Source organism: Falco naumanni, chromosome 9 (assembly GCF_017639655.2).
Source record: "Falco naumanni isolate bFalNau1 chromosome 9, bFalNau1.pat, whole genome shotgun sequence".
Lineage (NCBI taxonomy): Eukaryota > Metazoa > Chordata > Aves > Falconiformes > Falconidae > Falco > Falco naumanni.
In genome coordinates, this window is record NC_054062.1 from 38067794 (window position 1) to 38092240 (window position 24447).

Here is a 24447-nt window from a genome sequence, read left to right on the forward strand (position 1 = left end):
AGATGCCTGTATTTTGAAGGGGGAGAAGGGAATTAAGTTCTTGTATGAGGAGGTTTCACAGCATTCTTTTTTAAACTGATGTTTTGATAGTTTAGCCATGGCTTTTGAACATGTAGGAGCAGGGACCACAGGAGCTGCATTTGAGGTACATGGCTGTGAGCATGCTCAGCATTCTCCTGAAGACTCTGGCCAGTTTAGGGAGCCCTATCGGATTCAGACCCTAGGCCCTGCTAGGAAGCTATTAAGCCAACCTAAACTAACAGTAACTGTAAGATGAGGTCCCAGTGTTCAGTTCACAGTGATTACATTTTAGCTAGCGCTCAAGCTTTTACCATTGTGCACAACTATTCTGTGGGAAAAGTTCCTTGTAGTCATCTGTTATCTGATCCAATGTTCATATAAGTCAACAGAAAGTTTCATTCTGCTGATGCCAATGGAATGTGGATCCAGTGCTGTTTCTTGCACTGATTAACTCATCCTGGTTGTCAAAACTAATAGTTTCTTTAGATAGCATTATATAATTAACTGAAGAAAAAACACACACTAATTTAAAGTAACTGGCATAGCTATTGTCTCCTGGCATGTGTTAATATAAGTGAAAGTAGGTAATCTTGTGTGAAGTAGGGTCAGAGCCAGAGTGACATGAAGAAAACGGTGTGTCTAAAGCCATGGATACTTCAAACTTCCCTCTACTGGAAATAGTTCACATTTGAGGCTTTCTTTTTCTTTCTTACTTCTGAGCAGGTTTGGCCTCATGGTTTGAACATGTGGTGTAGTGCTAGCTCCTGAACCCCAGGCTGACCTTGGACTTGCCTCCTTAGTGCTTTTGAGCAAGTTGTCTAACCTGGCCACACCTCATAGACATGGATGTACAAATGAAGGATGACAGGCTTCAGCTTTTAACACCCTGTGTGCCTCTACCTCTTGGGCACCAGACTTCTCTTCTCAGAGTGGGAAAGTAAAGGCACTTTTTCATCTTTAATCATTGATGAGAACAGCAGGAGCCTAATGGATAGAAGACCAGCCCACCTTTAACTGTTTCTGCCCACAAGGTTGGCTTTTGGATCTAGTTCCAGCTTGCTCAATACCAAACAATGCATTTTCTTTCTGGCCACGTGGCTCCTTTGGGCTCTACCAGCAGCCAAGACGTGCATCGTGGCCATGCTTCCCCATTTTATAACTGACCTTTCTGCCACTGAAATTAATGATTTCAAACAGCGTCACCTCTTACCCTTTTACGGAAGGCAGAATTCTTCTACATCAACAGCAATGCATGTTTGCAGTGTGTTTTACCATGTGTTTGGTGTATTTGTGTTGCTCGTTATCAGATAAGATTTTTACAGCCTAGTAATTGATTTTTCCATGAAAACTGGTAATGGAACATAGGTCCAGTACTGCACCGAAAGTCCCACAGAGTAGCAAAAGGGCATTACACTGGCAGTGTCGTTTCATCTGCTTGCAAAATAGTGAAGCCCCATGTGAACACTGGCTAAGATGACCTTTCTGGCATCTCAGAGCCCATCAAGTGGGCCCATGAAACCTGACCTTTAAAGGGGCCAGGAATTCCAATGACTCACCTCAGGAGAGCGGGAGGCCCATTAATCAATCTATGTGAGCCAAGCAAAGCATCTGCTGGAAAGTCATCAAGCTTTTAGTGTGAGGAGGGGGAGGTTTGGGGGAAAGTGGACTGTCTCCATGCAATGGAGAAAAATAGCAAGTGTCTGTCCTGTTTAGAGGAAGCCATCTCCTAAACTGTACGTTAGTGAGTGCTTTGATTGTCTAGAGCTTAATGATGGTGACAATAGGGTTGAGTGTTTACGGGCAAGAATCAGGTGGCCTGGTGCAAAAGGACCTGGTGGTGTTGGTCAACAGCTGCCTGAACATGAGCCAGCAGTGTGCTCAGGTGGCCAAGAAGGTCAACAGCACCCTGGCTTGTATCCAAAACAGTGTGGCCAGCAGGACAAGGGAAGTGATTATCCCCTGTACTTGGCACTGGTGAGGCCACATCTCAAATACTGTGTTCGGTTTGGGCCCCTCACTACAAGAAAGACACTGAGGTGGTGCTGGAGTGTGTCCAGAGAAGGGCAAGGAAGCTGGTGAAGGGGCTGCAGCTCAAGTCTGATGAGGGGCAGCTGAGGGAACTGGGATTATTTAGCCTGGAGAAGTGGAGGCTCAGGGGGGGCTTTATTGCTCTCTACAACTACCTGAAAGGAGCTTGTAGAGAGGTGAGTGTTAGTCTCTTCTCCCAGATAATAAGGAATAGGACAAGAGGAAATGGTCTCAAGTTGCACCAGGAGAGGTTTAGATTGGATATTGGGAAAAGTTTCCTCACTGAACGGCTGCCCAGGGAAGTGGTGGGTTTGCAATCCTTGGAGGTATTTAAAAGACACATAGGTGTGGCACTTAGGGACCTGGGATTCAACGATGTTAAAAGATCTTTTCCAACCTAAACGATTCTATGATTTTATGAAAAAGGTGAGCTCTGCCCCAGAGACCTGCTAATCTGACCATTGGAGAGAAAGGCAAATCTTTAACCAACATGGCATGTGTTGAAGATTACAGAAACACAAGGCATTCAGAGATGTTCACAGAGAACAGGACTTGAATCAACATTGATGAGAAGTTTGTTTTTTTCCCAGGGTTGGAGGATTTTCCACATAGGCCAAAGAAATAAAACTTAACAGTATTTTTGCTGTTTCATGTCTGGGTTTGTTGTTTTTTGGGGTTCTTTTTGTCCTGGGAGATGTGGGGTATTCACATTTACTAATTGCTTATCTTCATTCTAGATGGGATACACCCCTTTGCATGTTGGCTGCCACTACGGAAACATAAAAATTGTTAACTTCCTTCTGCAACACTCTGCAAAAGTTAATGCCAAAACGAAGGTGAGTTTTCTATCTCTGCCTCACTTACCCTGTGGAGGTGGCTTGTGCGCTGTGCCCACTGCAGCCTTTTCCTTTCCCTGTGCCTGCAGAACGGGTACACGCCGCTGCACCAGGCTGCACAGCAGGGGCACACCCACATCATCAACGTTCTGCTCCAGCATGGCGCGGCACCCAACGAACTCACTGTGGTAAGTGCAGAGGGACCACCGCGAGGCTGCTGCTTTTCCCTCAGGTCAGTTGTCCCACCCCGTGTAAAGCATTTGAGCAAGGGAAATGTAAAAAAACTGTGTGTGGTGGGAGAGGAAAAGAGCAGAGGAAGCCTGCTGCCATCACCCCCTTGTCCTCTATGCCATCACCTTTTCCAAAACTAGAATAGCAAACATCTGAAAATATTTTCATTTTCATACCGTTTCTGTAAAGAGTTAAAAACTTAGTTATATATCCTACTATCCAAAATACATTTGTTTCAATTACCAGCATAAAAACATTTATTTGGCCTTTATTGTGCATTCTTCTACAGTTAATTAGCAGCTTCTATGCTTCTCCTTGTTAACATTCAACTTTTGTTATAAATATTTGAATTGCTAGAATGGAAACACTGCCCTCGCCATTGCTAAGCGACTTGGCTACATTTCAGTTGTTGACACATTGAAGGTGGTGACAGAAGAGACCATGACTACAATTGTAAGTACAGATTAGTTCAGCAGTGAATGGAAGAATTTTTCCTCAGCCAGTGTATTCAGCTTTGTTTTGTTGTCTACTGAGATTCCAGTTTAATTTCCATCTATTTCCTTTTAGCAGTATAAAGTGGATATTATGTCAAACATGAGCAACGTATTTTTAAGGTAGTAGTCACTGTTAGAACGTATGCAGAAAGAGTACCAACTGAGCACAGAATGGGCAGTGTAAATGACTGCTTATAGCTGTGATGTTTTTCCACGCATCTTGTTTAGGGCACAAACCACACAAATACGGGCTGGTTTGTAGTTGAAAAGACATTCCTACAGACTTGTGTAAACAGAGGCCGCTTCTGCCTTTTGAGAGGGTTTGCCAAGGGACTGAAGTATAATGGCTTGTATTTGGCCTAAGAGAACCTATTCCAATCTAAAAAGTGGTTGGAATTTACTTAAAAGCACCTCATTGCATAATTTCTGGCATCTTTCAAAAGGTGCTGAAAGGCTGTCTTCTGCAAGCAGCCACAGCCAGCTCCTGCAGCCCCAGCTACCCATTCACTGACATATACATGAACTCCAGCTCATCTGTCTTGCCTCTCAGGAAGGCTTACTGCAGCATTAGGCAGGAGATATTAACAGGACCAGCAAAGGTCAAATATTACCTGCTATCAGAAAAATGCTGATTCACAGAATCCAAGATAATTCTCAGAAAGATCTTTTGTTCACTAATATTTTGCCAAATTGCTCTATGAAGAAAACAGTTTTGTGAGGTGAGGATCCTCCATGCACCACCAGAGTAGTAAAGCAAAAATTGGGATCAAAGAACATAAATTCAGAGCATTGGCTCCAAATCTACTTTTTCTTTTCTGTAACTTCTTTTTCAAAATCAAAAAGAGAAGTATGTGCACATATGTATTTTTAGGTGTATCGGAGATGGAAAATAGTAACTGTGTTCCATGTTTTGTCAACACCCCTGTGTGCGGTCTTTTGGTGCAAGCAGGTGGTTGCAATATGATGAGCATTTGGGATGACAGAGAGATTTTAACTCTGCAACTGCATGTGCCTCTTCTTCCTGTGACTTTCCTGCTGTGGTCTAGAATATAGTACCTTACAGAAAATCCACCACACAAAAGACAAATCTCAGAACAATGAAGTATAAAGGAATATGCCAGAAAATTATCATGTTTTCTTACAGGTTTCTCTAGGTTTTCTCAGGAACACATTTTTCCCTAGAAAGATTCCAGAATAGTTTTCCACAACCTGAAAAATTTGATGGAGAAGGTTATATGGGCATAAATGTGAATGATTGCCTAGTACACAACCAGGTAGCTGCAGGAATAGTAAAACCACATTTTTATGCCAAGAACCCTGATATCACAAAGTCATTCTTAGCTTGCAGAACCAAAACACTGGGGGAATTTGTGCTGCATAACATAAGCGACGGATCATTTATGTTCTGTAGAAGAAGAGTAGAGAGATGGTGGGTCAGGCTGTGAAATGCACTAGATGTTAGATGCTGAAAGACCTATACTACCCCAAATACCTACTCTGAAGCCCAGAAATCATGTCCATGAAAATCATAATATGCTGCTTATCAGTCACAAGTGTGTAATTGTCAGTCTTTGGAAGTCTGTGACATGAAAACTGAGTTACAGCTGAGGGTCTTAAAAGCGCAGTTTGACTGCTGAGACTTATTTTTTGAGGCTTGGGGCTGAACAACTCCCAGAAGTAAATTTAATGAAACCAGGGATGAACATAGCTAATTTTACTATAATTTTGCTCAAACATAGATAATAACATCCAGTAGTACTTGAAAAAGAAGTCCTGTGATATTGCTAGTTTAACAGCAGTGTGTTAAAAAGTTTTACAATTCCCACAAAATGAAACAAGTGTGAAGCTTTTTATAAGTTCTGTGATGTTTGAGTATGCAGGAGCTCTTCTGCCTGTATCAAGTGATGGCAGTAGCCCCAGAAACATGAACTGCCAAATAAGTGTTCATGAGGCCAGACAGAAATGGAAATATTTTAAAATAAATGAAAATGGAAAAGTTAGTTTGTTCTCTTGAACTTGTTAATGATTTCTTATTTGTGTATGAAGGGTGAGAAGTGATGTTTGCTAAAGATAATAAAATACAAACCCCCCATAAAGATAGGAGTGATTTTTGGTATGGGGTTTGGGGATTTTTTGTGGGGTTTTTTTTGTTTGGTTTGTTTTTTTGTTGTTTCTTTAAATTTCACTGTACTACTTGAATGGTAAGTCTGCAGGGTCTCCTGTGTGCCCTAAAATCTTTACCAGTGCTTGTTGTGCTGTACCTCAGCTGGAGGGTAAAATGTGCTTGTGCGGGTCATTCATGGGATACACAGGTATTCTACGAATAGTTTCAGGCATTCATAACTGGGGTTTTTCTGCTTCTAATTTTTTTTTTTATATATTGGTCTTTGAGTCTGAGTCAATATAAACATCAGAATGAAAATCAACCAACCACTTCTGAGTCTTTCATGCACAAATTCCTTAAGGGGTATCGTTTAGCCTGCATGTGGTTACAATTGTTCTCATTTGTGGGAAAAACACACAATTCATGCTGAGGCATCTCTGAAAAAAATCACATAGATTAAGCCTGTTCCCAAATTGCAGCATTTTTCTAATGACAAAGGATAAATACTTCTCTCAGAGTTTAGTTTAAATAGAGATGACATATTCCTGCTCAAAATTTAGAAGACTATTTAAAGAGTTCTTATTAAACTCCTTAACATGAAACTCTTTTCAGTGTATTTGTTCTTTTGATATCATCATCTTGTAGGCTTTCAGCTCATGCTTTTTCTGCAGTGAAAATGTGAATATAGCTTAAAACACAAATGCGATACTGCTTATTTCTGTAGTCTTTTTTAATGTATAGTTCAATGCATCTATAAAAAGAAAAGTGAGAAGTTAAAAAAATAAATCTTGTTTTGCTAACTGCAGATAAAAATGTCCTACTTTGCTTGCATTTACATTTTAAAATAACTATAATTTTAAGAAAAATGTCTGCACTCTGAAATGATCTTTTTTCTTTGACAGACTGTTACAGAAAAGCACAAAATGAATGTACCCGAAACCATGAATGAAGTTCTTGATATGTCTGATGATGAAGGTATTAAAAAATAATAAAAAAAAATCCTGCTGCTTATTTTTCAGTCTTTTGTTGCTGTAAGAAATGTTTGTTTAAAAAAAACAACAACCAAACAATACTAGCTGCATATGGTCTTTGCACATTTGTTATTGTTCTACATTGATTGTTTTGTTGACACATTGATAATCTATGCTTTTATTTAATTATTTTGTTTATTTAAATCATGCAGTTCGTAAAGCCAATGCCCCTGAAATACTCAGTGATGCTGAATATTTGTCAGATGTTGAAGAAGGTACTTGTGCATTTTTTTATTGCAGTGATATTTTACTTAAACCTCTTCCTTTCATCTCGTCTGTCTGAAAATTAATCCTTTCAGATAATTTTCTTATTATCCCACTAACAATAATTTCTGCTTTACAATTAAGAATGCTTTCAGAAAATCTTTGAGCTATTGTTGATAATCTTTAGCTTTTTCTTAATTTCTTACACCCAATTTTTTAATCAAATTACCTCCACTTTCCTGGAATAGTCCTTTTGCTGCTGCTTCTATGAAGTAGAGAGTTGTTTTGTTATTGTAACTGAAAAATTCAATATTGGACCAAAAGGTCAAATATCAAAACACTTTGGAAGAAACAACTGACAGCAAATGTGAACAGCAGAACAAATGAGTGTTTTTTTGTTGTTTTTTTAAATTCTGATGTGAATTCAGCTCTGAAATGGTTGATTAACATTAACATAGTGAACCCTTAGCCTGGAACAAAGTATTTTCAGGGGTTTTGGGGTTTTGGTTTTAGGTGGGTTTTTTTGTTTTGTTGTTGTTGTTTTTCTAAATAACATTTCTGTTACGACATTCAGTAAAAACACATCAGATTACTTTCGCCTTGAATAAAGAGGGTGCTGCATTGGACTGAACATGTTGGTGTTTGTTAGCGTTAAGGAAGTACCTTGTAGCTGAGATTTCATCTGCGTCATTCTGCAGAGTGGCATGAGATCTGTAAGTGGCAATAAAGCCCTCTGTTTTCAGTACCTCTAAACAAGTCTCCTGAGCTATGGGCTCTAGCAACCTGCCCATCCCAGCTCTCTCCTTGGTGCTGGGCAGGTTTGACACAGCTTCAGTGGTCCCCAAGTACTTAAAACTGCTTTGGCAATGGCTTCCGTCTCCTCTACCAATGCCCCTGTTCGGTCAGACAGGCCCTGGTTTGGATGTGCAGGGGTCTGTGTGAATTTCACCAGGAACTGCAGGTTTCCAGAGGCCACAGCACAATTAAGTTCCCAGGTGACATTCAGAAATAGGAAGGTCTTGGGTTGATGAGGAGGATGGCAGTGTCCTGAGGGCATTTTTGTGATTCCTGATTCACTTGCATTAGAGCTGCAGTTTTTTCTTCTCTAGTATGAAAAAAAGTGAATGGGTTCAGTTTTCTTGTATTTTAGTTCATCTGTCTTTCTTCATCCCTAGTGATGTATTTACTTTTAGTTTTTACAGCATTTAAGCAGTACCGTGTAAAATATTTAGCAAAGTTCATTGTGTACAGCTTTTGTTCAATTCATGCATTGAGGTTTGTTTTCATTTTGTCAATGTGTTCCTATTGCTGCAGTTCCCAATGAATAGTGTTCTTACTGTACACCTGTGTTTTCCAAATAACTCTCTTAGACTATTGTACTGCTCAAAATACTGTACTGTTTTAACTGATTGGAACACTGACGCAATGTTAGTTAACAGAGCAGTAATGATTGCTGTATCCCTTGCATGGTGTGTGGTGAGGAACAAGATGAGAAACGTTCCTGTATGGAATCTTGATATTAGAATTGAAGATATACAACATGTTTTTTAATGTATGGGATCATTTTTAAGGCCAACTCTCTGGAAGGCTTTTATAGTCACTATTTCTCAGTTTAACAAAAACCAAACCAAACCCCAAATTAAGAATGCAGGTAATACCATCAATTCCTTGCCTAGAGACTGCATTCTGCACCCAGGTTGTTACTAGGGGAATTAAGCGACTGTTTTATATATAACAGGGTCATTTTCAAACCTAGCACGGAAAGGGACCTTTCAAATCAAATAATAGGTATTTTATTAACCTATGCTGAAGCATTCCAGTGTGTGAGACATCTGATGAATTACAGGCTTTGAGGTAATAACAACTGGCCTGTCTCTCTTTCCTGACTTGCACATCTGTAAAGAAAATATACCGATGCCCATCCCCACAACCCCTCAGTGTTGGTAGGGTATTTATATACAATGCAATCACTTATGCCAGTCAAAATAAAGATGTTCAAGGTGGTAATGCATTCTGACAAATCTCATAGCCAGGGAGCTGATTTCCAAGTGAGACAAGGGCACAAATTTACTACTCAAATCCAAGTTCTCCCTCACTTGGCTAATGTTCATGTCATCAGCCAAATCTTCAGTGAGAGAAACTTGTTTAATGATTTCTCAATATGCCACAATCCTCAAGGATTCTCTCATAGGAGAAATTGAAGGCTTGGAACATATTGTCTCAGAGCTCAGAGACAAATCTCAGGAAACTGTTTCCTTGTGTTTATGTCTTGCTGTGCCTGCTAAATAAGTATTTACATGGAAATTGTGTAATTTCTCTTCCCTACTGAGGACAGTTTGGTTTGCAGTCAGACTGGTTGAGAGGAAAGATCTTTTCTTCCTTTTCCTAGACTACTCTGGCAAATCTGCTCAAATGAAGTTAAGTGCTGGGAAACTGCTACACCACAAAAAAAAAGAATTTTTTTTTTTTTTTTAAAAAAAAGTTAACATGATTTTGGGGGGGGGGGGAAATCAAAGCTTGTCTTTGTATGTAGCAGAAAGTTGACAGAAGACTATAGAGTAATTCTGATGCACACTGAACATGTGCTCTACTTTTACTTTTAAGGAGATTGCAAATATTAGAAATGTGAAACCTAAGACTGCAAGAACTGGGTCTTTCCTCTTACTGTCTCCAGATGTGAGCCCACACCCTATGCCCTGTTGAGCTGGAAGCCCCAGCAGTGTGCCCTGTGGCCACGGGGCTGGCAGGGACACAGGAATCAGCCGTGCTAAAGCACAGCCTGAGAGTCTGTGGGAGGCCCAGAGGGAACCCCCTCCTCTGCAGTCGCATGCTCAGCCTTGGAGCATTCCTCCAGGTGCAAGAGCTTTAATCTGGTGGAGGAAGCTGGAGCCCTGCTGCCACAACCCAGCAATGAGCTCTGTCACAACAACCCTCCCAAAAGCTGCTGTGGCTATGCCAGAGGTGAAGGGACAGCAAGCAATGGAAGCTGATACAAAAAGGGGTGAGACTGTGTGAGCAGTGAAGGGGAAAAAATTCCAAAAAACAGTTCAGGTGTTGAGAATTTAGGCAGTCATTGTCAAGAAATATTTACTGTTGAGCTTTTAATTTTTTTTATTTGGTCTTCACTGGATAACAAACTTTTGGGTGTAAATAAGGACACTGTTTCAAACCTCTTTAATGGAGATTCCTCTCTCAGTAGGATCAAGTATCATGCTAATCAATCCCTGGCAGATTAGACAGATGTCCTAGCAGGACAAGAGTGCATACTGCCTGACCCCTGAGGAGGTGCTGAGACACAACAATTTAAGTGCATTTAAGACAGGTCAGAGCATCCCCATGCATATGAAAGTCTGTTACAGATCATTTTAGGAGGGGCTTTCATTTATTATCTTTTTATGCTTAAAGTTTCCTGAGTTTCTTTGTCTCCATAAAATTTCACAGATTCATAAAAGTTTCTGTGGTTTGGTATTGGCTTTTCTCCATATTTGTGTGAAACCAAAACCTTGGCTACAATACAAGCATCCTGCTCTTCCCTGTGGCTGTACCTCTTCTGCCATCAGGCAGCTCTGGACAGGCTGTGAAGAGGGAGTGGCAAAAACTTGAGGAATCCTTAGCAAAGCCAATGACAAATGTCCGTTTGGATCCCAGGCTATGATTATAAATTTTGTTTGGGACTTTTCCCAAGCCACATGATGCCTTCTCTCCCGCTGCCAGAGTGCCTGTATTTCTCACTGGCTTCTAAAGAGAGCACCTATCCTGTGCTTTTGCAATTTCCAGCTGTAGGAGACATTCTGAGGGATGAGAAAAATGGGGAGAAGATGGGAAAATGTGATGAGAGGTATGGAAATGCTTCCCAGGGAGAAAAGAGTAAAGAGAGTAGGATGACTATCCCAGAAAAAAAGCACTGAATGAGGCTAGAAGTGTAAAATAGTAGGTGGCAAAATGAGCAATAATGCTTGCTGCCTCTCCAGAAGTCCAAGAATAGGGGGCATCAGTGAAACCAGCGAGAGGCAGATCCGACTTAAAAGGGCCACTCTTTCTGCAACAGGTAGTTGAACTGTGTGAGTCCTTGCACATATCCTTGGTGTGGGGAATGCAAAAAGTTTACCTGAGTTCATAGTGTAACTGGAAGAATTTAAAAAAGGAAAAACACCCACCTGCTCATGACTATACAAACCTCTTGCAGGTTTAGAAAATATGCGCTTAAATCACTGCCAGCTAGAATAATGTCCTGGAGGACTTTCAGTGTTTCATGTTCTTATGTTCTTGTGTGGCTGCTGTCAGAGACAAGGTATGCTAGAACTGATGGGCCTTTGCTTTGACCTACTCTTCTTTCCTGGATTTTGAACAGTTTCCAATACTTGTGATAATAGGGGGCAAATGTAGCTAACAGGGACATCCTCTTTCTCCACACCTATTATGAAGGGAAGGATGGCAACTGCAGCAAAGCCATGCAGTATTCTCTTTCTTCGGCCTTTTTTTCATCGGGGCTTCACTTTTCTGGGTATTTCTCTATTGTTTGCATTTGGAGATTAATTTGGTCTTCACTTTTCTGTGGGACCTCTCTGCAGGAATACAGGATGCTGTGAGCGAGCAAACACTGTGCTCCTCACCTGAAAGGCAGAGGATTAGGCTGTGGCGCCTAATTAAACAGAGCGGGATTGCTGAAACGTGCACCACCCTTTTTGCTCCAGCCTCCCACGATCACGAAACAATGTCTGGAATTCTTTGAAATTACCACTCCTAGATGCAGCTTTTCCTTTGATGAGAGCATTTCATCAGAGTAATCCTGCTCTGGCTGGATTAGCTGCAGAGCAGGATAACATCTAATGTATTTTGCAGCCCGACTGGAATAATGTTGTTTTTTTTCTTTAATCGTTCTCCACCTCGAAATGCCTCGCCTGTTCCTTACAGTGGCGCAGGTGGTGTAAGGGCAGAGGCTTCCCCGTTCACCGGTCCGGTTAGTAGCTGCCTCCAGCCGCCCGTACCCCCGCCCTCTCCGGGGCTGTCCCACGCTCCTGCATTTTCCCACTGGCCGCACCACCCCTCGCTTGCGGGCGGCGGAGGCCGTGGGGGCAGCACCCGGGGCCGCCGCTGGCACCCGGGACCGGCGCGGGGGAGCGGGCAGCGGCAGCGGGCCGGCGGGGGGCAGCCCAGCGGGGGGCCCGGGCCCGGCCCCGGCGGGCGGAGCGCAGCGCCCTGCCCCGCAGCCCCGCGCTCCCTGCTCAGCCCCGGCATCAAGTTACAGCAAACCTACACCCTCGCAGCACCCCTATTTACATACAAATAACCGGAGTGCCTGCCTTTATGTCACCATCCGAGAGGCTTGCCAAGGGAGGCTGTAATCCAATCAGCAGAAGCTTTAAAGGGATGTCTGCAGAGTGATTAAAAGGGGATTTTTTTATTTTTTTTTTAAAAAACCTTAGTCATTATTTTTCATTTTGTTTCACATTTGCAAAGAACTTTGATCTGAGTTGAGCGGACAAAGATGCACATGTTCTAAAATACATACGAAGAGATCAAGGTGTTAAGAAGATCTCAGTTGTGTGGAAAGCGAATATGACCCACAGGGGTTAGTTTGCTTGTGCTGGTTTGGAGATTAACTCTAAATCACTGCTTAAGGACTAATAGGACTAATAGGAATTCTTGGAAACACCAGGGAAAAAATTCTTATAGACCAGGCTGGTGAAAATGGCTTTCCAAAACAGTAAGACTTTTTTAAAGTTTAACTTAATATATGTTGTTTCTGTTTCTGGTTTTTTTGAATGCTTTCTGGTGTATTATGAACATTTGAGCTTTTAAACTGTTGCTTAAAATACTGGTTGTTGCTGGGCTCCAGGAGAAAGTTGGTGTGTGTGTTTGCCGTTTGCAAAGCGGTAGCTGAAGGGGTATTTTTAGAATGGATTGTTAGTTTAACACCAGAGCTCGCCTGTGGTTTCCTGAGTGGGGTGAATGGAAACTAGCCTGACCTCCTTGAATGAAAGTGGAAAACGTAAGGCTGGGGGTGCGGAATCACTTACCTTCCAGAACACGCAGTTGAACTTCTCTGTTGTGCAACTTTTACACACCTAAAACGCGTTCGCAACAAAGGAGGAGAGCGTGAACGGTCGGCAAGTAACGAGCCTGCAAGGAGCTCGCCCTGCTCCGCGTCGTGGAGGGAGCGGGGTGGGGGGATCCTGCAGCCGCGAAAGGCATATTTTGGACTTGCTCTGTCAATGCAGGAATGTAGGTTTGCATGATGTAATGGCATGCAAATGCTCCCGGCGAGAGTGAGCCGCTCCGTTAACCCTTTGCGGCCTCTGCCCTCCTCTCCGAAGATTTAACTTTGCTGCCTTTCATTTTTTTTCTAAAAAAACCGAAGCCCCCAACCACCTCCTGCTCCGCAGTGCCCGCGTCCCTCGCGGGGCTTTGTCCGGCTGCGGGGCCCCGCCTGCCCTCGCCCCCCGCTGCCGCCGCAGGGAAGTGCCTTCGGGAAGGACCTACTTTCGGGAAATCAACCTGGGGGTGGGAAGCAGCTGATAAAAAGAAAAAAAAAAAATCCTCCCCCCCCCCCCCCTACATTTAAGGAGAGCCGCCTCTTTTACTCAGCGTCCATCCAAGCTTGCTGCACTTTTCAGTACTGGTGGGCAAACAGGCTGTAGCTCTCACAGCCAAGTTTTGGATTTTTTGTTGTTGTTTTGGGTTGTTTATTGTTTGTTGGTCGTTTGTTGGGTTGGTTGGGGTTTTTTTTCAGGTTTTTGGTGGTTGTTTGGTTTTGGTTGGTTGGTTGTTTTTTTCCTTGCATACAGAATAACCTAACTGGAGTTTGTCAGCTCAGGCGTTTTGGTAAGAGAAGCAAAAGCAAGTGCAATGGTGCAAAGTACAGAGGAACCCTTTAGCTTGCTGAAGGCAAAAGTCATCCCTCGTATAACTTTATTGGATTTACATCAAGGTTGAGTTTTGTTTCTTACTTTTGCCCCCAATAAAATTATTTTCTCAGGCCCATTCAGAGGGTGGATAATTGACGTACTACATGGAAAGAGCCTTAGGGAAAGTGGGGGTGACAGGATTGATTCCTTGTTGGCGAGCAGAGGAGGGCGTTATGACTTACTAAGCACACAAACATTTACAATACATGTAGCTTCTGATTTCAGCCTGGCTTTTGTACTGGCAGGTGAGGATGCAATGACAGGGGATACGGACAAATACCTCGGACCCCAGGATCTGAAAGAGTTGGGAGATGATTCTTTGCCTGCTGAAGGGTACATGGGCTTTAGCCTGGGAGCCCGCTCCGCCAGGTATTGTATTTGCCATTTCTCGTGTTTGCGTGTCACCACAGTTACAAGTTCTTACTAACCAAGCGTGTTCTTTCACACAAAGCTGGAGACTATTTCGAAACAAAGTAGAGGGGGTGTACTTCTGTGTTACGACAATATTGCGCCTTTAAAACATACGTTCATTGCAGTTTTATTTCATATTCTTTATTCATGTTGGCTTCTTATGGCAATGATACAGAAAACTAACTATTCACTTTTTCTGGTATCTGCTCATGCTCTGAACGTCTCCAAGGCACCTCTCTGTTAGCAGTTTGCAACTGGTCTAGAAACTGATACAGAGCAGCCAGCAAAACCAGGTTTCTTTTCACTACTGCTGGTCAGATTGATACTGGCATTGAAGTGTTCCTCAATGGACTAATTCAGCCAAAGAATGTAAATGCCAGAAAAACTGAATTACAATCATTTTGCTATTTTGGTGCTTTTATTTCTTTAAAGGTGCTAGTGAGTAATCCAACTGAGATAGCCATTATTAAAGAAAAATGCAACACACACACACCCCACCACCCCCCACCACCCCCCAAAAAAAGAAAAGAAGGCAGATGAACCCTGAATTTGTTGTAGGGTTTCGTTTGACAGGGAGCGGATTACACATTACAGAATATAGGCCTATGGTTCTGTGAATGTGATAAAATACTCTAAACTTAATATAACTTCTGACTAATGTTTATTTCAACTCCAGTGTTTCTAGATTAATGTTTTAGATTTAATTTTTGAATCTTGCTAAAGCCTGCAATGTGCGTTGCTCAAAACAATTAAAGCTGTATGAGCAGAGATTACTTCCATAGTTGTGGACTTGCAATGTATTTACTGACAGTTGAATTGTACTGAAGCTAATAATTAAACCTCATAAGCTGGAGCCCTGAGGACTTTTTCCTATGCTGTAGTTTAAAGAACTGTTTTAAAAAGTGTGTTCATTGTCTAACAGCAAATGGCAACTCCCATAAAGTAAAGCTTAGATGTCTACCCTTCAGTCTTGTTTGCTATGGTCGCATTAGAAATGCAAGCATGCAGTGCACATTTGCTCTTTAGTAGTGCCCAGCCATGTTTTGCTTCATTTACAGTTTTTAGGTAAGTTAATAAGTATTTGTGTGATAATACATTCACGAGGAATGCCAAAATACATTTAAATAGTCCATTAGCTAGAAAATCAGCTAAACAGGTCTCAAGAGAGAATCTTATGTCTTTGTAAACGTAATTAACAGAACTTTAAACAGAAGCTGGCGTGAGCAAGGTCATACAGCACTATGAGATGTGGTCAGTCCTGAAGTCCTGCAGTGGTGATGGAGAGGGAGTGCGCCTTGTGTACAGAGCTGGGCACTGATTTACAGGACACATTTTACTCATTCCAGTGCTCTTCCCACACATGGCTAAATTCTCACTGTGCAGGTGGGAGAGCAGAATTTCAGAGTCAAAGATCTGTTAGGTAGACCTGAGGGTTCAACCTCATGTTTTCTGTGAGAGAAATCTAATGTTCCCATGCTTCTGATTTTAACAGTGCCATTACTATTTGTTGCTGCGTAACTCATTTTTTACATTGCACATGTTATGCTCAGAGGAGACAAATACAGTGTTTTTCCTGTGAAGTATTTTGTTTAGCAAAAAGTATTCTGTGGATGTATCTTACTACGAATTCTGAGTGTAACATTAAGAAATAAACACATTAAATATATAAGCCATCCAGCCATAACATCTTGCTTTTCCTGTCTGATTCTTTGCTTTCTATTTCTCCTGTTTCTTTTCCACTGTAAATTGCTTTAGTCCAAAAGTCAGGTAAGAAGGCATGGCATCGTGTTACATCTTTCTGCTGCTGCCATTGCTCATCTTCATTTTATTCAGCATTGGAAAGTAACATGCTTTTATTTTGGGGCAGGGGGGGTGGGCTCACCCTTAGAGAATATCCCTCTGTTATAACAAACATAACTTGATTTCTTTATGCCCTTTGTCAAGTAGAAGTCTGCTTAACATAAGGCTACAGTGTGTAATTAATACCCCAGTTCTGCTTCCAGCACAAGGAGGAAAGTGTGCTAAGGGACTAGAAAAGTTCGATTAGCAACTACAAAATGCATGGAAACAAGTTGTAAAGTTTTGAGTCTGAAAAGTGTTGCTAGTTCAAAATTGTAATATGTTGTTGGATGTTGCTTTTTATTAAGTCACGTTTTCTAATACTTTATTTTTTGTCACGTAGCAAGCATGTCTAGGCCTGCAGCATGTTTTTAGCACATACCATAATGTATCTTCCAGGGTTAAGGGTAACACACTCCTATGTTAATTTAATTGCAACACATTCAGAGTGATCATAGTTATTTCTAAACAGTCTAACATGCACAAGATAATCCCCATAGCATTGGAATCTGTATTTGATAATCTATAAGCAAATTTCTTTCCTTTCTGTATTTCATTTCAAAATTATTATCCTTTTTTCTAACTAAATGTTAGTGCTAAATGTAAAAAACTAGGTGTTTATAACAAAGTCAAAAGTGGTTCAGCCACGAAGACAATGACAACACATACAACTTGCTCTTAGTTAAACCTGCTTCAGCAAGCTGAGCCATGTGGGCAGGTGTTGTAACCTACCCACAGCTCCCCTGGGGACCTGCCCTCATGGGTATGGGTGTCCTCTCAGAATTAGGGCTTGAAGACATTTATCAGAGCTCATCTAAATACTTGAATATACTTTTCTAGATTTATTTTAAAGCCACAGCATTACTGCCAAAGCAGTAAACATCTATTGTGATTTTGCTTATGTGTTTTATAGGGAAGAGGATATCTAACTATAGTTGAATACTTACTAATCCACTTTTCCCCTCGTATTTATTTCACAGATTATGTATAGTTTGCCATTTTATGCTATCCCTGGAAGTTGCATGTATTAATTTTTTTTATTTTTATTTTTTGTTCATCTCATTGTCATCTGCACTTTCTATGATAAATGGTAAATACAACAGCCTCCGCTCCTTCAGTTCGGATAGGTCCTACACACTGAACAGAAGTTCTTATGCCCGAGACAGCATGATGATCGAAGAACTGCTGGTACCAGCAAAGGATCAGGTATGTGCTCCGTCTCTGTCACCAGGTATTCATGCCCCTCCTTTATAGGGGATGACAGTCTGCAGCCCTGAGCTGTGCTTGCAGACTGTCACTGTTCTCTTTACTATTGAAAGAGAGAATAAAGGAGCTGAGAGAAAGAAATTACCATGGGTTTACCACATTGTAGTTTTGATCCTGCAAGAGACAGGGTGATGGGGTTCTAAACCAAAAAAAGTCTTTAAGGCACCAGTTACTTTTCTGAGTGTGGGGTTGTCCAATGAATTCAATGGGAGCATCTGTGAGCTTCATGTTACGTGTATCCTTAGATAAGCTGGGAGCAATGTGTTTTACACTAAGCAACCTTTGTCTGTACTCTGTAGCCCAGGGATTATGTTCACCCGTTCTGTCTGCATGGAGGGGACTCCAACTGCTGTCTTTGTTTTTCCACCCTTGAGAAGAATTTGGCCTTGTAAAGGTTGAGCTATTATGCACTAACTACTTTATGTATCTTCCAAACATTTGTGCAATGAGTAATACCACAAAAGCAGAATCTTTTGGCCTGGTTATAGTGTGGGGAACTCTTTCCAAAAGCTAATGCTCATGATGATGGGGTACCCTATGCTTTGTTTGTGAGTTCCTTGGCATTTGGTTTGGTGGTAGATTGCTTCAGATTTTTAGATCCAACTGAAATACTCAAGAGTTTCTTGATACACAGAAGCCAGAGACCTGCTAGGAAGTTGAATAAAAAATCACATAGAAATCTTTACTTGTGAATTAAAGGACTGTGGAGTGGAACTGTTGTTTATGTCCTGGAAGAGCATATGGTGGATTGTAATGAAACAGAGGTTTTCTGCTGCCATTTTCACACAGTTACCTCTCAGCAGCAACAAGTATTACTGCATGGGGGCTTATGATCTCAGAGGATGCTTTCATGGGGGAAAGGGTCCACAAAGCAGGACTCACACATTTTAAGCATTGACTGTATTAGTCTGTAAATTCTAGTGTAGTATAAATTATCTGGTTTTACTACAGGTTTTGCATACAGCTTTGGTAGCATTATAACAATGGCAGAAAGTGGATTCTGTCTTTAGCAGCTGAATATTTATTATTAGGTTATTACTTTGAGGTGAAATGCTGTAAACACTCAATGACCTTGGTTTGCAACAGCTAGCTAGGGAGAATTTCTGAACATTGCATAGCAGTAATTTTCTTGCTTTTGTTTGTTCTGAATTCAGAAAATAAAACCCGCAACTACTGGCACTGGGAACAAGAAGTGGTATTTCAGGCTGAGAACATAAAGTTACTTTGACACTTCCTACTCCTAAACTTTCATTAATACTTCTTGATATGATGGAAATTTCAGAGGAGAGAAAGACTCTTCAGTCTGAGAACATTACATTGTTTTATGGTTCTGGCCATTTTTGTGATTACCGTCAAAGCAGACAGCATTGATTTAGCATTTTGGGTGCATCTGATCACATAACAAGACTTAATACCAGGACTGTGCTGAATAACTCTTTAAACAACATTGTTGAAAGGGTCCACCATTAACCTGGTTTGTATTAGAAAATTACACTAGAAAAATAAGAATTACTTATCTGTACATGGACGTGTTGCAGTGAGACCACATCATGTACAGAAGCTCTACTTTAGGGCAAACTTCATATTCTCTACAAGTGATCGTGGACCTCTCTTTTATGGAGGATCTGTTGTAGTGCTGGCTCTTGAGCTGAGAAGGTAACAGCTATGAAAACCTTCTAGTGCTGGTGCTGAGCAGTGCTGTAGGCTGCTTTCATTGCATTTATAGTCTCCATAGTTTTGTGATTCCAGTTTTTGTCCAGCAATGATTGCGTAATTAATTATTGCAGTTCAGCGCTTGTCCAAATTTGTCGTCGAAAATGAAGCCAGGCTGGAGGCCTGGCTGACAGTCTAGTTGTAAATGTTATTCTACTCTTAATCCTCTAGACAAACTTCATGTTTCTCAAGTCCAGGGGGGATCAGGAGAGGTGAAGGTGGTAATGGAAGGAAATGTCAGTCCTGTCTTAAGAGGTTACTAAAACCATGTTCCCCTGAAAAACAAAGGACAGTAAAGCAACAAACTACCTTAATTAAAAAGGGAGCCTAGTTAAAATGTCTGCTATGGCTTCTGCAAACCTTAAGTCCTGACAAAAGATATATCCATCTTCTGGAATTCCTGTGTTCTTCAGCCCAGCTCAGACCTATGGTGGTAAGCTTTACAGCTCTTTGGCTGAAGCTGGAGGAGTGCATTTGTACCCCTGCCTCTCCTCTTTACATCCCTCCCTCTGTACTTACTGGCTTCTAGAGAATCTCTGCTATGGCAGTAGAAAGCAGGGGAAAAAACCACCTTGTGTTCCAACAGAGGAATTCACAGGAACAAAGATAGTTTTGGGTCAAAACCAGTATCCTAAAAGTCCATCTGCAAACTGATAGGAGTTAAGGCTGTTTTGGGGTATCACACTACTCAAAGGAGTAAGTCATTGCCTACCTGCATATTCCGTTTCTCTTCTTTTGTAAACCTAAGACCTGTCTGGAGTTAGTGGCAACAGCAAAGTCTCAGAGCAAAGGGAATTAATTTTATCACAAATATAAGTATATAAGAGTAAGAGTCATTTGTCAACCTCTTGATTAGGTTAAAATAGAAGAACCCGTGGCCACCTCTCCCCAAGATCACTGGGAGACTTGGGAGTCTAAAGAAAATCAAACGAGGAAGACTTGAAATCAATCTTTACTGAACCTGACTGCCAACGTGACACATTAAATATTAGAGAAGTATTTCTAATAATTCCCTGAGAAGTCACAATATTCGCCATTGTTTGCATCGAGTGGTTTATTGCTGACCCTGTTCAACGGGGAAGTCTGAGTCCGGGCCATACTGTGCCTGATAACCTGGCTGGAGCAAAGTTAAAATTTCTGTGTTCTGATGCATGTCAGGATGGATGCAAATCAGACCAAACCTGCATTACTTTCTCCATGGAATAATTTACATCAGCCTCTGAATTTTATCAGCCAAAGGCAGGATGAATCAGGCTGTCCGTTACATAGCAGCTTGCTGAATCTCTTCTGTCTGGATAAATTCATCTGGAAGGAAGAACAAATTCTTCTGTTTGCTGAACTCTGATATTACATAGCCTGGATATTCAGTTATGCAACCAGCACGATCCTTGGCAGCAGAACCATCACTATTTTTATACATACATTGGTGTCTAACGAGGCCACGCCCTTTAGCAATGCATATTTAATCTCCCTTGGTCCAGGGAGGTAACACTGGGACCTGACCAAACACAGGATGATTCCTGTGATTCCATGTCCCTGATGATGTACGATCTTCTGGACTGCTTAGATTGTAACTTACACAGGAAGATCTTTTTGCCTGCCTGGAAAATCCAGCACCTCAACAGACTGACAAAATGAGATCGACAGATGTGTGCTGCATGTAAGATGCATGTGTTCAGCTGCTAACTTTTCATACTCTGTTTCTTTGCCAAAATTATTGGCTGCAGGCTTCATGGTTTTGGTGGCTGCAGATAATGTCCAGAAGATCTGTTTGAGTGCACTTTGTCAGAAAGGAATGCATCAAAAATAGTCACCTGATACACAGACGGTGTCTTAGGCCACAGCAGTAGACTGAGGAACCCTATGTGGTGTGTGTAGGCAAACATACAGCAGCTTGGTGAGCACAGTGGTACCTCTATCTAGCGTGGATTATTTCAGGGTGCCGGTATTCCCTTGGAAATTATGTGGCCTGACATCTAGTTTTCTGTATCACACTGCTGAAGGAAATCTAGCATTTTTCATCTGTTACAGCAAACATGATACCACATTTATTTGTCAACAGATGTGTCCTGGTGCACGCCTGGACCTCAGTGCAGCGAAACTGCTATGGCTTAGCATGCGTTTGAATGACAAACACTAAATTGGGGTGTTCTTTTTTGCACATTTCTTAGGTTTCTTTCTTTTGTCCAATTTTTGATGATGATGTTATTCACTGATCAAAATAATAAATTGGTTCTTGTTTATCCAAATTTTTACAGATTCTGAGACCAACTGTCTGGATCTTACACTGTTTGGTATAAAAAGTAATAATGTACTCAGTATGAGCTCTGGTGGAGTTAGAACACTTGGAATAGTGGAAATCCACAGCAATGGCTTTCCTGCCTAAACTGCAGGCTCTTCAGAAAATATAGGAGAATCCCTAGTGTTCTACTGGAAAGAGTTAGAAAACTGACTTCATTAAATTAAGTTATGATACATTTTTCAAAATGGTGATAATTAAATCCACTGCTGTTGCTCAATTGCCATTGTTTTAATGGCATTCATTTTATCTTCTATGTCTGATGGTGCATTTTGGTGTTTAACTTTTGCAAGTTTGACCCATTATTGTTGTCTGTGCTTGAACTATCAGGCCTCAAGTATATGTCTTGCAGTGAAAAGTTTAATGAAAGATCCTAATAAAAGAGTTAAGGTAGCAAAAAGAAGGAGGCATTGAACCATTTGCCACAGTGTTGGACAGATGACAGAGCAAAGTCGTACCCTGCAGATATTTCTATCAAATCATAATGTCTATGGGTTTTGAAAAGAAACCTGGGATGCTCATTTGAAACAAAAAAAGTGTTTAAAGAGAGAAGTTTATTGGAAACCCCAGAGCGATGGGAGGGTTGCAGGTTCTGAGCAACAACAGAGCACTGTCTGTTTGCTTATTTTGTGGAAGGTTCTCAAGAATTATTTTTGTGTGTTTATGACTGACTTTGCCAGATTTACTACTAATGCTGATATTTCCATTCCAAATAATTCATTTGCACTACCTCTATGTGCTAGTACATTAAAAAAAAAAAAAAAAGGAAAGAAAAAAAAAAAGGGGGGGAAAAAAAAGGTGGAAATAATAAAACTTTCCTCTGTAAAGTGTGTGCTTGGCTCAGGTTTGACTTGAACCCACAGAATTTGATTTGAAAACAGCCCATGAGGTTTTACTCTAACAGACTCTGCTGTCTCTGAGATGTATTTGCCTGTAAGCAGAAAACAACCTGTGTACAGGAAACACTGACATCTTTAACACCATCTTGGGTGAAGATAGTCTGTGTGTATTGCATGACAGCTTCTTGACTTAGTTTTATTGATGTAATTTCTGGTGGTACTTGTTAAATTGTTTAGAAGCTTTCATATCACCCTGGAAATATATAGACATAAAGTATGTGAAGACTTCATTTGTTTAATTTCCTAGGAAAAAAAAAAACAAACTAGAATTGCTTTTCTACACAGATAAGAGGGTTTATAGTGTGAGACCTTGTTACGGGGCACAGGACGCATGAGTGTGCATGGGCAGCAGTGAGAAACAAATTACGTCTCAATGTCTGCCAGTTGGGGCAGTTAATTATAGCACCAGTGTGCCAGCGCTTTACAGGGTTAAAGCTATTTTTATAGAGATGAGTAGGGACAGTGGCACTCCAGAAAACAGTGTGCATGTTGGTTGTACGTGTATAAAGACAAGCTAAACCCTCCTCCCACCCGGGGCTTGGTCATGCATTTGCAGCTTCAATTAAACTCTCGGTGAAGTTATTCACAGGTTCTGCTTGAATAAGGACCTATCCAATGGTTTTTTCTGTGGGGGAACATTATACTGCCTGTCTGTATGGTGTATGACTGCAGTACAAATGGTAATATTTTTTCCAATCCTTTTAACCTTGCACATGTAAGTAAAGATTGGAGAGAGACATAGTTGTAACTGAAGGACGTGGGAAAAGCAGGCAAAAAGAATGTTTCAAGATATGCAAGATTAATTTGTCTGTAGATTCCATGTTTTTGTTATGGGATTTCAGTAATTTAACACGTGAGGTACCAGAACGGTTATGTGGAAAGGGGGTCAGATCTAAATTTAATAGAATTATATTAACAAGATTGTATTTAATACAAGTGTTTCCATGTTACTTAAAATTTTTAATTTGTATTTTTTTGTTATGTTTTTAAGCACCTGACGTTTCAAAGGGAGTTTGATTCTGATTCTCTCAGGCACTATAGCTGGGCTGCAGACACCTTGGACAATGTTAACCTTGTTTCAAGTCCCATCCATTCCGGGTAGGTCACTTAACAGATTTCCTTTATCTTTAAATGTGGAAGTGTATTGTTAGCTGAAGAATACAGCCTGCTGTAATGGCTGATAACATGCCTATTCCTGCTCCAGCTGAAGCCAGTGGCAAAATTCACAGTGACTTCAAGGAGGGTGCTTAATAATAAGAGTCAGTCTAAATTCTTGCATATCAAACCAAAAACTTGCTTCTGCACTTGGTTTTCTGAATGCCAAAACATTGTAATCCCACAGGCTTCTCTTTAATAGTCCTGGTTTGCTGCTTCTGTTGCTTATGCTTTGCTTTTAAGTGTCATAAGGTGATTTTGTTTGAATTGTATTATATTATTTGGAATATTAAATCAGAGATCTAATGTTATGCTTTCTGCTCTTTCGTAGAGAAAAAAATAGGGGACTTTAATTTAACCTCTTATTTTATACATACTTCCAAACTGCTGCCTATTCTCCAATATCTATAGATTGATTTTACTATTCATTTACTTATGAGTCATCGCTGTAGTTCTGGTGTTTCTTGACATAGACTTGATTTAAATGCAATGTTTGAATGACTATTGTAGAAATTTACGAATACGTGTGTAACTGAAAGGAATCATTGCATATGAGATGATTGTCTAGTACAAATATTTGTTGTTTAATTTTCAACATCAGAACATTGAATTTCACATCCTTTTCAATTTACTTCTCCATTTTGTGACTTATTACATGCTCATAATGAAAATGAGTGCAGCACATACCAAAAGATTTCAGTTCCAAAACAGCACCAAGTCCCACAAATCTAAAACTACAGTCCCACAATACATGTAAGCACCTGCTTCTGCTGAACAGATCTATACAATGGTGGATTTTGGGGTCTTGAGCTGATAAAACACTGCATACGGTCAATGCTAGCATTGAAATGTCAAGAATTGCAGAATAAAAAACTCAAGTCTGTTGGTTATCGCAGAAAGGTATGTCAGCAAAGGACCTCAGGGAGCTGGTAGTCCACCCATTTGCATTACAGCAGGATAAAATATAGTCAAGCCATTCCTGAAATACGTTTACATTTTTTTATGGTC

The 24447-nt window shown here is 40.9% G+C and overlaps 1 protein-coding gene across 31 annotated transcripts in view; it reads left to right on the top strand.

The window, feature by feature from the left end:
- ANK3 (ankyrin 3) overlaps nucleotides 1–24447 on the top strand; it is a 374073-nt gene that overhangs the window by 286136 nt on the left and 63490 nt on the right. For 14 of the 31 annotated variants that reach the window (XM_040605364.1, XM_040605348.1, XM_040605351.1 and 11 more), the window contains 8 exons: nucleotides 2787–2885; nucleotides 2975–3073; nucleotides 3474–3569; nucleotides 6617–6689; nucleotides 6898–6960; nucleotides 14103–14226; nucleotides 17211–17313; nucleotides 23276–23382. In XM_040605364.1, coding sequence (XP_040461298.1) covers nucleotides 2787–2885; nucleotides 2975–3073; nucleotides 3474–3569; nucleotides 6617–6689; nucleotides 6898–6960; nucleotides 14103–14226; nucleotides 17211–17313; nucleotides 23276–23382 — 764 coding nt within the window. Of the gene's footprint in view, nucleotides 1–2786; nucleotides 2886–2974; nucleotides 3074–3473; nucleotides 3570–6616; nucleotides 6690–6897; nucleotides 6961–12176; nucleotides 12657–14102; nucleotides 14227–16023; nucleotides 16036–17210; nucleotides 17314–23275; nucleotides 23383–24447 lie in introns of those variants that run through there. The other 17 variants (XM_040605356.1, XM_040605359.1, XM_040605360.1 and 14 more) reach the window with 6 other exon arrangements.